Source organism: Vicugna pacos, chromosome 23 (genome assembly GCF_048564905.1).
Source record: "Vicugna pacos chromosome 23, VicPac4, whole genome shotgun sequence".
NCBI lineage: Eukaryota > Metazoa > Chordata > Mammalia > Artiodactyla > Camelidae > Vicugna > Vicugna pacos.
Window position 1 is genome coordinate 16,227,328 of NC_133009.1, and position 15,685 is coordinate 16,243,012.

The 15,685-nt window shown below is 36.0% G+C and overlaps 1 protein-coding gene across 1 annotated transcript in view; it reads right to left on the minus strand.

Annotated features, from left to right (window-relative positions):
• Positions 1–15,685, minus strand: part of HMCN1 (hemicentin 1) — a 400,921-nt gene that overhangs the window by 223,139 nt on the left and 162,097 nt on the right. The window contains exons 10-11 of the mRNA XM_006198786.4: positions 13,290–13,411; positions 10,232–10,507 (exon numbers count right to left, since the gene is read on the minus strand). Coding sequence (XP_006198848.1) covers positions 10,232–10,507; positions 13,290–13,411 — 398 coding nt within the window. The remainder of the gene's footprint in view (positions 1–10,231; positions 10,508–13,289; positions 13,412–15,685) is intronic.

Genomic DNA, 15,685 nt, shown 5'->3' on the forward strand with positions numbered 1-15,685 from the left:
TGATTTAAAAAATAAACAGGGCAGTACATATCTTACAGCGCATACAATACGACTGGAGGAAAACAACTAGGCATACGAAGCTGTTCATGACCATACAAAAAACTGTGCGGCAAAAAAAGAAATAAGAGTATGTTAAAGGGGGTGGGAAGGGATATATTTGGGAGTTGGAGATTCTGCAAATATTAACCACTATATATACAAATAGATAAAAAACAAATTTCTTCTGTATAGCACAGGGAAACTATATTCAGTATCTTCTAATAACCTTTAATGAAAAAGAATATGAAAGTAAATATATGTATGTATATGCATGATTGGGACATTTTGCTGTCACCAGAAATTGACATATTGTAAGAGACTGGATTTCAATTTTTTAAAAATTGAAAAAATTTAATTATATCCCACTTAATTAATTAATTAAGTTCTGCAAGATACCAGGAAAGGAGGTGATTCATGAGAAGGGCTTAGCCGTATACACAGGATTCAGACAGGGAACACTAAACTCGAACAGCTCTATATGCTAAGTCATAGAACTAGAAGGAGAATAATGTCATTTGAAGCAGCATCCTGGAAAAATCCTCTCCAGGATTTAACTTTTCCAAAACTGAATCAAATTTCAAAACTAGCTCCTTAGGTACACTGGCCATATTTTAAGTGTTCAATTGCCACATACAGCTAGTAGCTATTACATGGGACAGCAAAGATATATAAAATTTCTATCATTATATAAAGTTTTACTGCACAGTGCTGATAGAAAGAAAGTCTATTACATCTCAAAGAGAAGGTCATTAATTCACTGACTTACCACTAAGTGCGTGCACTGGCAATCAATCACATAGGCAAAGACTAAATACTGACAGTTATGTGCTGGATTTGCAAAAAAAACACTATGCCCAAACCCCAATATGATTATGAAATTCAGCTACTAAGAGAAAGGTAATAATTTCACAGACATACAATGATAAATTTGGACTACGTTCTATCCTAATGACAAAATCGTAATGGCAAATACCCACCAAGATTTCTTCTCTTAAAAATTTACAACTTTCATTTTTCTAATGTAAGATACAAGAATATGTAAGTGTACCAACTGTTTGCTGCCTTAAAATCCATTTAAGTAATTCCTAATATAAAATTACCTATACATTAACACTGTCTCAATTTAATGCTATGTTTTTTTCTTTCCTTAACAATAACAACAAATCATGAATTCAGGACATTCTTTGGATAATTAGCCAAAACAGACCAAGACAATAAATATGATTGATAAGAAAGATGGAATTTTAAGTTTAATTTTTTCTTACTTAGAAAATGTTTAACTAAATGATAACTAGCATTGCCTACTGCATTGTCTGTTCTTTACTGGTTCTTCTTTGTAACACTTTTCCAAAATCACAGAATTTCCAGATAAAAGAGAAGTCCAAAGTTTAGACTTCTATTCTCATTTGACTTGGAGAAAAGTGGCAAATCATAATTACCATGATTAGTTCTTGGCATATTAGGACATTATTAAAGCTTTACATATATCTACATGTATCTCCTGATTCAGACTCAATTATGGCAAGACTATCTTTTGACTATAAAAATTATGTGATTATGTACATTCACACAACAGAGTATTTATTCAGTGCTAAAAAGAAATGAGCTATCAAGCTATGAAAAGGCATGGAGGAACTTTAGTGAAAGGAGCCATTCTTGAAATGGTTCCTGACTGTATCATTCCAAGTATATGATATTTTGGGAAAGGCAAAACTATAGAGATAGCAAAAAGATGAGTGGTTTCCAGGGGCTGAGGAAGTGTGAGACACAAATGAATAGGCAGAACAGAGAGGATTTTTAGGGCAGTGAAAATACTCCATATTGTTACTGTAATGATGGCTACATGTTATTGTACATTTCTCCAAACTCACAGACTGTATAACACCAAGAGTGAACTGAATGTAGACAATGGACTTTGGGTGATTATGATGTATCAATGTAGGTTCATCACTTGTAATAAATGTACCACTCTGGCGGGAGACACTGATAATATGGGAAGTTATGCATGTGTGGGGGCAGGGGGCATATGGAAAATTTCTGTACCTTCCTCTTAATTTTGCTGTGAGCTTAAAACTGCTCTGAAAAAAAATAAGCTTTTTAAAAAATGTGGTTACACATTTTATAAACGGATAATTTTACAAATTATCATGCACTCGTCATAGAATCAAAAGCATGTGAAAGTGGACCTACATAGTACTTCTTGAAGGAAAGATTTTTAAATCTGGCACTTAATTTATTTTGCTAGGCAGATTCATATGCTACCTTAGTTATCTTATCAGGGAAGCAACCCACAATGGGATTGAAAGAACATTTAGTCTTGGGAGTCCAATTTGAGTCACAACCTCCCATCCTTCCAGCTGTCACTTCCTGACTCCTACACTTCCCTGCTCCAAGTTCATCACGTCCTCAACTCCTTTGAACCTTCTTTTTCATTCCAATCTATCAGACCATGAATGCCTTTAACCCTCACTTCTTCCTTTATCCAGCCTAAACCCCACAAAGCATCACTGCAACTTTTTTCCCCAATTACCTTGTCTTTCTGCTGAACCAACATCACAAAACCACAAACCTAAATGATTCTTCTACATGTATATTGAAAAGATAACTGAAGACAGCAGGAAAAAGACCATCCATCATGCAGCCAGAGCTCCCTATTCAGCTGGACCCATACTCTCAGGAACCCCACAACTGTGGGTCCTCATTCTTCTATGGCTTTGCACATACAGTGTTCTCCATCTAGAAGGGCTTTCCTGACTTCTACCTGGTAAACGCTAACTTATATTCCAGTGGATATCTCAGACACCAGCTCCTGTGTGAAGCTCTTCCCAATCTCTACCCATCACTGAGACAGTATTCAGGGCTTCTGTACCTTTGTAAAGTCCCTATGATAAGAGTGTAATAAGTATATATTTAATTATGTCCTTTTTTAATATTATGGACCTACTGAGGGGAAGGATGCTGTTTTCTTCTCGTTTATATCCTCAGCAAGGAGCAGAATGCCTGACACTTAAATTTTTCGTGAATACATGAATGAGTGAATACACGTATAGACAAATGAACAAACAAGATACCAGCTCTGGCTTTTTGTAAAAATGTGTTTTCATTCAAGACATTTCATACATTTCACTACTTGTTTCACTATTATGGAAAAATGTAGACCTGACATAGTATGATAGACAGTGCTGTGGGAAATAGCATAAATGAAGACACCAAACAGCTATCTACTGGGTTTGCATTTTCAATAAGCAATCGCTCCTAACATACCCTTCTGCAGATGCAGCAGTAAGTACTCCCACTTTGCCTATTAGCTCTAATTCAATCTGTATTCATAATAGTCAAATATCAAACCCCTTTCATCTTATATAAAAATTACAAGTTACTATGTTTTCCAGTATTGCAAGTATCTAATCTTTAGAAACAGAATGTTTGCTAAATTAAATGAATAACTTAAAGTAACATTAATCAGTGTTTCAAGGGTATCTGAATCAAAGAAATTTTTAGTACATGCTATGACATATGGATTTTTCAGACTTGGCAAAAGTTCCTTTGCCTAACGGAACACTCTCCTTTCATTCAGTCTTCCCCCAGATGTGTGCGTGTGCAGTACTGTGTGCTGAGTATTATGTCAGGCACTAAGGACCCAAAACTGAAGAAAACGGGGTCCTGCCTTACTGGAGCTTACACTCAAGTCATCTTACAGGTACTCTGTGTGCATATTCAGTTCCCTCTCTCCTCCAGGCTACTCCTTACCAGCTACCCTACTAGAACTTAAAGTCAAAGTTTTGGGTTTAGATTTAGATTTCCAGGGATTCTTTACCCATGTGACAGGAATCTGTAAACACTTTGTATCTTTTCTATTAAAAAAATGTTTATTTCAGCACTCTCTTTCCTATCCATATCCAAGAACCCTTTATTTATTTTCTCATTTCACACTTCATTTACCTGCTAGTAGCATGGATAGATATTTCTGTATACTATGCAGAACGGTGGAAAGACCTAGTTTAGATCTGGGCTCTGCCGCTTGCTGGCTCTGTACCTTAGGGCAAGCCACTAACCTTCAGAAACTCCTCTCCTTTATGGGCACAATACAGATACAAATGCACACAATTTTTGAGAGTTAGGTGGCATAATGTTTATCATGAATAATCTGAATTTTTTAAACATTTGTGGCATCACTTGGATAATTTAGTAGATCCAAGTGTTTGCTGATTTCTCATCTGCTCTACCTCTTCCCAGTCCCTGTGCTGTGAAATCTATCACATTCCATCATTCACCTTTTCCAACATCCAGACATCTTTCTAGCTCACTTAAATCCATCAGGCTTGGCTTTACACACATTTTCTCATGGTCCATTTTTTGCTGGAAATTACAATGTCCTTGGTGTAAAGCTTCTTTATACAATTTTTCATATACTTGAAGTATTTATTAGGTCATCATATCCTTTTCTTTCCTTTTACAATATAAATACCTCTAATTCTTTAACCTTTCTTATAATTCCTATTTAAAGACATTTTAATAATGCTTCTGCCTTCCAAGCTTTAAAGAAATATGATTATATCTACAATTAAAGTGGTCTACCTACTATATATAAAATAGATAAAAAAACAAATTTCTTCTGTACAGCACAGGGAACTATATTCAATATCTTGCAGTAACCTATAATGAAAATGAATGTGAAAACGACTAGATGTATGTATATGTATGACTGAAACATTATGCTGTACACCAGAAATTGACACATTGTAACTGATTATACTTCATTTAAAAAAAAAAGTGGTCTAACAACTATATAGCACATGCATACCTTGGATGAAAGACAAAAAAAAAAAAGATACTCATTTATACATATTATTGCACGCAACTGAGTTGTAACAGAAATTTGCCCCAACCATGCAGTCAGTAGAATACATTTGCTAGATAAAGTAAGTGAATATTAAACTTTTCTCTTCATAAAGTTTACAGTCACCATAGAGAGAACTACAAAAGCAAAGATTTCTATAGGAAAACTATGTACTCCTTGGTTATCACTGTAGCAAATACCTGATGTAAAACTTCATTAGAATATTTTCCTTCAAATCTAAAGGCTGCCAATTCATTCCTTATTAGATTCCTAGTATGGAAGGCAGCAAAAACAAAACAGAACAAAACAAAATAAAGAAAAGAGTATTTTAACAGAGCATTTTCATTCACTTGTGTTGATTCATAATGAGACATCAAAGAACCAAGGCAGTGAATAAAATTAAATTTTGACTGCAAGTAATGATTTGAAAATTTTCATTTTACGTATATGATTTCATCGCATCTAAATGAAATCCACAAAGATGGCACTAGTATTTAAAACAGACATATACATGTCTCAGATTAAGCTCCAAAAATTAAAAGCTCAACCAGCAAGACTTCCATGTATTAAAATGTCTAGGAAAATAGATGATCTAACTAAATTCAATTTTTATTATTCAAACATGGGTACAGACTTCTATAAATCAAAATTTATTCTGGTAAAAACCTTGCAAAGGGGGAAGTTGAGGGGATTTTCTTGGCTCTCTTATTGGGCTATTCATTATAAGAAAACCTAATTTAATTACCAATTGACATTCTGCATTTATCCTTTTTCTTTCCCTCCACTTTGGTTCAGAAAGGATTTAAAACAGATTACTCTGTGATGTAGTCCTATAAAATTTCAGACCCTTAAGCCTTCAAATGTGAAGTTCTGTACTGTCAAAAGTTCTAACTTGATACTTTTTGAGAGGCATTATTTCCTAATTTATTTTCTTAATTATTTCTTATTTACTTTCTTAATTATATCTCAATTATTTTAAACATAAAAGTGATAAAGCAAATTTATAGAATATTTAGCAAACAAAGAAAGAAAATATATTACCCATACATAATTCGATCCCCCTGATAAAACTGTTAGCATTTTCAAAAATTTTTAAATCCTATTTACACCAAGTTATAAAACAGTTCATTTCTATTCAATACTTTTTTTCAAGTACAGAAAAACATAAGTAAAGTCACTTACAGTTCCACTGCCACAAAAATCACGTTTTTGTATTGTATACAGTCTAATTTTTTTCCTCCTAGCATAACTATGCATGGTTTCGATTCGCTTGGTTGCATAGCCATACTTCTGAGTCATATGGTAAGCCCTGCTTGAAGGAATCCCTTTCCCGAAAAATTTCCTGTGTCTAATTATACCATTATCTCCACAGTGAGGAATTCTCATACTGAAATAGTATGTCAGCCCATTCACATTGTCTCATGCTCATTAGTGAGACTGATTCAATAGCCACAGTTTCTGAGATCAGCATTTCTTTTCATGGCTCTTCTGATGAGTTGATAATGAGCCTAGGAGTCACTGAGGAAAGTAAGAATGATGGTAAAAGGCCACTGGGACATTTACTTCTGATACTGCTGAACTCAAAATTCCATGATGTTGCCAAAATTGAAGTTTTTTTAGTGTCCATGGTCTTAGTAAGAGTTAAAATCCCACTGGAAGCATCTGAGTCACCCTAGAGGATTGACTTGCAAAGATTTGGAGAAAGGGAATTATCTGATCTCATTTGTTTTCTACCTCCCACCAAGGTAGCAAAGATTTCCTCCCCGAATTAGGGAACATGTTCAGACTCTGTGAGCAAAAATATGACAAATATCCACTTCAATTACTTTCCAGCCTTTGGCATATCTGGGAAGTATGACATCAACATTTTATCCCTCTGTTTATAATGTATGGATGTAGTCTGTATGCTATGGAGTCCCCCCCCCCCCATACTAGTAATTTGAAATTTCAGCCAGGATGTGTCTAGGCAAAGTTCTCCCTTCACTGATCTGGCTTGATTTGCTCACTGAGGACCATTTTTCTCCCTAGGACAGTTGTCTTCAATTACATCTTCAACTATTTCTTTAGTTTCAGCTGTCTTTGCTATATACCAATACATGTTACATACCTGTACATCTTTAGGTTCCATTACCTGTTTTATTTTTACTTAAAAGTCGTATTATACAGCTCTTAGTCCTTTTCCTCAACATTCTGAACTTCTCAAGTTTATGCACCACATCCCTGATTTTATTTTTATGTAGTATAAATTCTGCTCTTTAGCACCTCTACTTCAGGTTGTTTTCTAATATTGTATTTTTAACAATTTATTTCTTCCATCACAATTGCTGTTGTCCTTTTATCTTAGCCAGTTCTTCCTTTATAAATATATACTCAGGCTTAAAGGAGGATAGGTCTTTTTGAAAGACAATGATGACACTAAACATTTTTTTCCCCCAGCTTTTAGAATAAACTACTGCCTTCAAAGCATCCATTTATTCTAAGTGTTTCCCACTTTTGTTTTGTCCCCCAGTACTTTTTCTTAGGTTCTGTGCTTTATTTTTCCCTGTTTTGCTTTATTTGTTTTAACAGGTTTCTGTTTATTCCTCCTCCAATGCTGTGACATCTATCCAGACTCAGTGTTAGTCAACAAAGTGTTTGGATGTACCTAATTTTGATCTCTACTTCTGTTCGGGTTGAACCCTCTTTGCAGTTCTGTGGCTGAGTAACAGTCTGATATGCATAGTTCCTTGCCTGATTCTGACCTGTGATGCTCTTCTGGCTGAGATGGAGCACTCCCCTCTCCTACCATTTGTCTCTAAAATCCCTACTGACATACCTATCCAAGTTTCTCTTGATTCCACATATTTTTGCTCAGTGAGAAACATTTCAGATTACAATTTTCTATGTGATACAAGATTGCCTGTCCACTTCCTGTCCTACTGTTTTCCTAACTGGATGGTTATAGCTACTAATAGCATAAGCAGCCAGCATTCTGGCTTCCTAAAGAGTAACATTTTCTTTTTAGAACAAACCATGAAACATAGGAACAAAGATATATCCTCCCTGATTTCATGTGAATGTAAAAAAGATGGACTACTGATTAAAATTTTCATTCCACTGAACTTTAAGATTGTATACATATTTATATGAAAATCTTTATATATACTATATACAAAATTCCTCCCCAGATTTTTGCCACTGTTAACTGCAACTGGTTTTTAGTATAGTTCAGTTTTGTCTTTTTCAGGTCTTTATAGATATTTTACTGTAAATCAGAAGAGGCTGCAGTAGCTAGAAATATGCTATTTTTAACCAGAAAATTCTTGCTAATTATATTTTGTAAAACGACTACCAAAACTTTATTAAATCTACATGTTTAACTTTTGAAAGTATTCCAGATAGAAACAGTTTCCAAACAGATCTGTGGAGGCAGGGCAACATAAATGAGGTTATGAATTAAGCTACTGATTCGCCTGTAAGCCAGAGAAGTATTCCTGAAGTGTGTATTCAATCCAAGTAACAATGATATCTTTTAAGTTTCCTGGAACTACTTTTTCATTCCTGCTTTTTAAAACATTTAACTACATAAAATTAGGTTATACCACTAGAGATTATACAGGCTAGCCAGTAATCATGTAATGACATATTTTTTATATTTATATTGTGTATATTACATAACACCTTACCTCAGAACTTAAATCGTTAGATAATAATCAGTCTGTTTCACCAGAAAGAAGAGAATTAAGAATTTCCTTTAAAAATATACAGTTCTGTATCATAGGCTTCATACTTTAGAACAGATTCAAATACTGTTTGGAAAATGTTGTTCATGAAACAACCTAAGAGGTCTGTTATAAATACAGGTCCCCAGGCCCAACACCAGGCCTTTGAAATCAGCATCTCTGGGCATGGGGTTAGAAATCTGATTTTTAAAAAATAAGTTCCTTGGATAATTCTTTATCTAGGAAAGCTTAAGCACCAATGCTCTTACTGACTGAACAATTCCAAAGAACTAAAAAGTTAACCTGGGGAAACAAAGAAAGATCTGATTTATTTTATAATCCCATTCAAAGAGACTTCAGGTAAAGAATCAAGGTCACATTTCAGAAGTCCATTAGCATTTATTCTACCTGAAACAATCAGTTTTGGTAAAAGCACATCCAAAATTCTAGTAACTCAAGTGACTACTTGGATTGACTCAAATTATCTAGGCACTTTACCATGTGGAAATGTAGTGAGCCATTTACAAAAGCAACGCTTCTCCAGAGATTCCACCAGATCAACAAACAAAAGACACACAGTCCCACAGTCGGACTACAGAACACATCTCTACTACCAGTGAGAAAACTAGAATCAGATGACAACCATTTTATTAATTCTCATGGTAGTTTCACCTTTCTGCCACTAATAACATTCCAAGACCTAGCCTTGAAACCCAGTGGTCGTTCTCTTAGATAATCTTGTTAAAAAATTATCTGAGAGCATTAATTCAGACATGTTATACAGTTGGTCCTAATTCCATAACCAAAAGCCAGGCCCAATTCTGATGCAATCAGCCTCCCACATCAGGGATTTGAAATGAAATATTCTGCTAAGGCAGAAATCAAACCTTTTAGCTAAACAGCATAAAACTGCCAATAGTAAGCTGCTCATTACATTAAGACTCTAGAGACATTTAGAAGCCAAAAATGATTCTACTGACAGAGATACTTAGGAATAGTTTCTGATCTTCATCTGATGGTCCTGAATAACATACACATTTAGTATTCAGCCACACTTTTAACACACTTGTTTTCAGCTATCTGAACATTTCATTTAGCCTATGCAGACATAATTCAAGATTGGCCTACCACCAGTTTATTTTCAATAAGCACTGTGTATGTGTATAGATAAATAAGATTAAAAACAACCTGCTAAACTTTCAATAAAATTTCACCACGATGAGAAACATCTTACTACTTAATTTAAACAACAAAAGTAAATTATTTAAGTAGGCAAATAATGCACTTATATTGGCAAGAACTTTTTTAACCAATTATTAACACAGTATTTTTTAAAGTTCACATGATAGACTGGAGAATTTAAAACTATTAAATCATCTAGAGACAATTTCTATTTACATTATCTTAAAATAAAAGTCTTTGACTACTAGGATTAGTTGAATTTGTTTTAAAGTCACCTATGTGTTAGCGATGTTTTAGTTTCCAGTTCAGTCACCTTCAGACCATGCTAGGTCCTTAAGCATTCTATTCTTCACAACTGTAACTGTGGGGGAGACAGCGAACTCTCAGAGAGTGAACATGAAGGGAACAGAGATCAAAGAAGGAAGAAAAGAAAGACATCGTAACTCAGAAGCCACTGTAAGCACAGTACCTTGCACTGTGAGGAACACTGAAGCAGCTGACCATCCTCCTTCATTGGAAACCACACAATGATACTCCCCGGCATCGCTGAACTTCACACTCCTCAGCTCCAGTGAGAGGTTAGCTAAGATCCTCATTCTTGCTGGGTCTGCCAGTCTGACGTCTCTGTCATTCCTCTGCCAGGTGAGATTGTAATCCACGGCACTGATGACGAGACATGTCAAAACTGCTCTTTCTCCAGGAGTGACTGTAACATTATTCTGCACTTGGATGACTGGAGGGGGCTCTGTGTGAAACGTAAAGATTCAAATCAAGAGACTCAGAAGACATTTGCTCACTTTTAGATGTGGTTTAAAAATTTAGTAAGTATGTGCTGAATATCTAGTAGGAAATATACAGGACGCAGAACTTATTCATGAATACACGTTTAGCACCCCATTATCATCTAGTTAAAAAATGCTTTAAATAGCAGTGCATGTTTACATACCAAAGTACACTCAAGTCCAAATCTATAAATTAGATATGTGAGAATCAAAGAGGCATAGCAAAAGGATATGACAGATTTATAATTGTAGAATTCTAGAGAAAATTTTATGTGAATTTTGAAGAAAGTAGCATTTATGGATTTTTTAAATTTAAAGACATTTATTCAGTGTTTCAAAGAAAACAGCACATAAAGCATAGTAGATATGGCAAAGGTATTATGGTATCAGCTAAACAATCTCATAAAGACAGTACAATAGTAGAGTAAGATGTCCCTCCAGCAGAGATGCAGAATGTTTAAGAAAGTCAAGTTAATAGTAAGGATAGACTGTTTATAAAATTATACACACAGGGCCATGTATATATGTGCATGTGTAATGCATGTGCTTTTCAGATGTAGTTAAAAGCCACTTACTAATAAAATATTTAACCACCATTTCTAGAGAGAATGACATATTGCTCTAGTTAGGTCTGAGAATAAATCTAAATGTTCCTGTAAAGCTCACTGTATCCAACTGCCTTAAAATGACCTGTTGTAGCAAATCATTACTGAGCAAGAATACAGCGGTAAAAACTGTGGGGAACTACTCTAGCTGGAAACCCATGTGCCTGTCTCAGTTTAAATGTGAAAGAGTATCAGTCTTCAAGATCAAACTTTATCCTTCCAGTCAACCAGAAGTCCTTAAACTTGTCTGCAAGCAGAAAAAGCTGAAAAAAATTCAGGTAACGTATTGGGAGGACTTCAGCCTTTCTTTAAACTGTTCTTGGGTGCTCTTTGACTTCATAAAATCATATACACAGTAAGGCAAAAACATCACCACCTCATCATGCCATGCTTCCTAACACTGCTGCCCAAGACATCAGATCTAATTACCCTGTGAATTCACACATGATTCCAGCGCACTGCTTAGTAGGGGCAGTAGGGTGGCTGGGCTGAGAGCTCAGTCTAAGATTCAGAAGCAGGCTTGAGGCTGGTAGGTTAAGCAAAGGTTAGCCCATACAGAAATGTCTACTCTTTCCAGTCCAAAGGGGCACTTGCTTGTTACTTCTGCTGTTACACTCACTGCCATTATCATCAGTGCTTTTGCCCCTTCCTTCATAATTAACCAAGCAGGACACAAATCCTAAAAACTGGCTTCAGCAAGGTACAATTTCCTAGACACAGCACTGCTTGACTGGCATAGATTACTCCTAGAAGGGCCCGTGTAGAACGTATCTACGAAAGTGACGGACACCACAGGGCCAAATTCTCAGCAGTCCGTTCACAGGTTCTTTCCAGCACTTCCCAGTAATTTTTGCAAGACGTCTGAATCAACTCACTCAAACCTCTTTCCCTGTTGTCCATCCCTTAATTAATATTGCTAGGAAAAAAAATTCAAGAACTCAAGTGTTTGTTTTCCCAGAAGCTGAGGAATGTTGACACGACTCCAATGCTTTTCATAATTATTGGAGATGAAAAAAGTGAATAGTTTATGATGCATGTCAACTTGCTAAATTGTTTCAGAAGACAAAGTTTATTTTTCTAAGAATAAGAGAATACAAATAATTTACTGCAAGCAGAACATATTTGCATGCTTTTGTCTCAAAGTTCAGCTGGGACTTATTGATAACAACCATAAGCCCTAAGCTTCTAAACAGTCCCACAAGGATAAAGCTTCTTTTGATTCAAGAAAAGGCACATCCATAATAAACTGACAAAACAGACATTGTTATAAACTCAGCACCACATGTAGGTCAGAACAGACTTACTATTAAACACACAGCAACCCCAGGCTCAGAGGCAGGTAGAAAATAACTGAGTCAAAACAAAGTTTCCAATAAATTCTAGATATATGCTGAGTAAGTGGCCTAAATCCTGATCACTGATCATGCACAAAACTCTTTGGTTTCAAAAGAATTCTGGGAGATTAGAGGAAAAATAATTATTTTCACTAAAATATATTCTACTGTATAAGGTAATCTGAGCCTGGGCTCCCATTTATTCATGGGAAACATACTATCTATATATAAAATAATTAGCATGCCTTCTGCCCTTCTTGATACCAGTATGGTAGCCATTAATGTCCTGTGTGTTTTGAATGTGATACCTAATTGTCTTCAACTTGGATGTCAGAACGCACTCACAAGCGCACTCTGCTCATCATGAACGTGCGAGAGGGAAAGGGAAGGTTTACCTTTGCTATTACAGAAGAGATCCCCTCCTTTTCTTGTATTTTATTTCCTCCAAGGAAAATGCCATATAGCAATCTTAAGTATTTATCAAGTCTCTACAATAACAATAATGATAATAACCACAGCAACAACAATAATCATACCTAATGTCTATTAGGTACTTCTCTGTGCCAGGCCCTCTTCTCAGTGCTTAACATGTATTATCTCATTTAATCCTCACAGTTCCTCCGTGAGATAGAGACAGTTACTGGTATGACCCTCATTTCACAGTTAGGGAAGCCAAGGCACTGAGTCCTTTACTGGCCCAAGGCAGGTCACACAGCTAATAGGTGGTGAAGCCTGGATTAACACACATCCCATTTCCATAGCTGCATAAATAATTAGGCAGCTGCAAAGCAATTAGTGATAATCACCTGACACGTCGAAGAATGTCTGTGCTCGTCCGGTCCCCGCACTGCTGACGGCAACGCACTCATAGGAGCCTTCGTCAGACAAAGCGACCTTTTCAATATCCCAGGTCATGCTGGCAGATTCTCTGGGGTGAGAAAACAGAAGCCTGTTCAGTGACTATAAAAACAAGACCAAGTTGAAAGCAGTGATCCCACTATTTGTTTTAAAGGATTCATTCCAAAGAACCAGTGTAAAGAAAGTACATTTATTAAACTGCAGAGTTTTTTATAAATTACACACTTTTTGTATTTTAATTGGAAAGTTAAGCTTTTCTACTCTGAGCCAAAAAAAAAATTACAAAGATGGTAAGTTTTGTTGTTTTTTTGCTATTGTTCTTTGTAGAAAATAAGCCAGGTGACTATTCCATATATTTGAGTAACTGAGACTATTCACTTCAGCCAATGCTGTCTCCTTTCACTTGTGTACACACTAGGTGCCAGTGGTCCTTATGAGTCACATTCAGAATAATATGGAGTGTGACTTGATTCTGTGCTGCACTGATCACCTAGGATGTATCTTAAATGCTTAAGAACAGTAATGTTAAGCCCAGGTTTGCAAATGTCATTGTCTAGGGGGTTCTGCTAAGTTCCAGTTTAAAATGCGTATGTCTTTCGTGTCTTCTGCCAGTGCCTAAGTCAGAGCCAAGTACATATTAGGATTCATCAAAAAATCAGATACATGTAAATTTTAGACTAGAAAGTGACAATTCTTCTAGTCTTAAGTCCTTCTATTCAAAAATAAGAAAGTTGATATTCAGGAAGGACAAAGGCACAGAACCAGTGTATGGTTGCTTGAAGAATATTCATTACAGTTCTATTTGTTTCTCTTTTGTTTATGAAATATTACATAAAAACAGTTCTTTTTCATGTAGCCTTATCAGTTGGCATTTAGATTATATGGCCACAATAAAATGTTTTGAAGGGAGGGTCTTTGGAAGAGGGGACATATCAAATAGAAATATGTCCCATTGCTAAAGCAAATGTATCTCTCCTGCGTTCCCCTAGTGACCACAGTGACTCACATAACAAAGATCCAGTCATATGTCTGAAGTTATTAGGAAATCTAGGGCAGGGATGCGGGGGTGAATTGGCGTTAGAGGATCAATCCATCATCACCCATGACCAATTTTTTCTTTAGCCTCTCACATCCAAAGAGCTTAATATATGTCAGTAAGGCATGTCACATCTCTGGGCCACAGAGCTGGAAAAATGAGGGAAAGCATCCTGTGGTTTACCTCAGAGGAATTGTGGAATTAATGAATTAACGTTTATACAGAATCTCAAGTGTCTTTGAAAAATGTTACTATTTAAACATGAAGCAGAATCATTTGATTCCATCTGTCAGTTATGTAGCTTCATCATATTTGATATCCCGGCCAGTTATGTTGCTGGTTATTAAATATGCAGCTAAGTAAATCATCAAGATACATGTAAAATGTATGTTTAAAAAAGTAGCAGGAAATGATACAATCCAATTTTTAAATATTGGAAAATTTTCTAAAGTTATTATGAACATTCTTGCCATAGCTTTTGCTTAAAATGACCCCCTAATGAGAGTGAGTATGAGCTAAGACTGTCAAACATTTAACATGTTGTAGAAGTTACATTAATAGTGGATTACCAGTGTAAAAGTTTTATAAAATAATTCCTAGCGTTTTTCCCAAAATGTAGTTTGTTTCAGCATAAGTGAAAAAACATTTTCCAGAAATCACCCTCTAGTGTTTAAGGTCTACTTAATGTTTATCACTAGCTAACTTAGATTTGTCTAAAAAGTTCACCCATCTTCACAAGGAAAGTCGGTGCCTTCTAGCCCACTTCTGTTGATTGTTAGCTGCCACAGTAACCATACACTTCTGGTCCCCAGTCACTGCCCCCGACCCCCACCCCCCGGCACAAGCCCCTTTTCCACTCTTCTCCTCCTGGCTCCCTGGGCTCCAGCTACACTTGTTTCCTTCTTGCCTTCCTTTCCCACTTACCTGATCCACACTGCCTTAGTGCATCTGCATTTACTATTCCTGGTGTGTGAATACCCTTCCCTGGATACCTGCGTGACCAGCTCTCTCATCATGTACAGGTCTTTGCTCAAATGCCCCTACCCTGAATTTTTTAAATGCAACTTGGCCCAAACCACATGCTCCCCACCAACCAGTCAGTACCACCCGCCCCACCCAACTAAAGACCTGCTCTACTTTTCGCCTTAGAACTTTAAATCAGATTCAGAGACAAGTTTGCCCTGAAGCCAATAAAGCTTAGCTTCAGGGTCTTTCATCTGTAAAGGCTCTTGAAAGGTTCGATATCTAACTCTGCATTCATAATTTTGCATTCTTTGTTTTAACAAGGGATCCTCTGCATAAATTCAG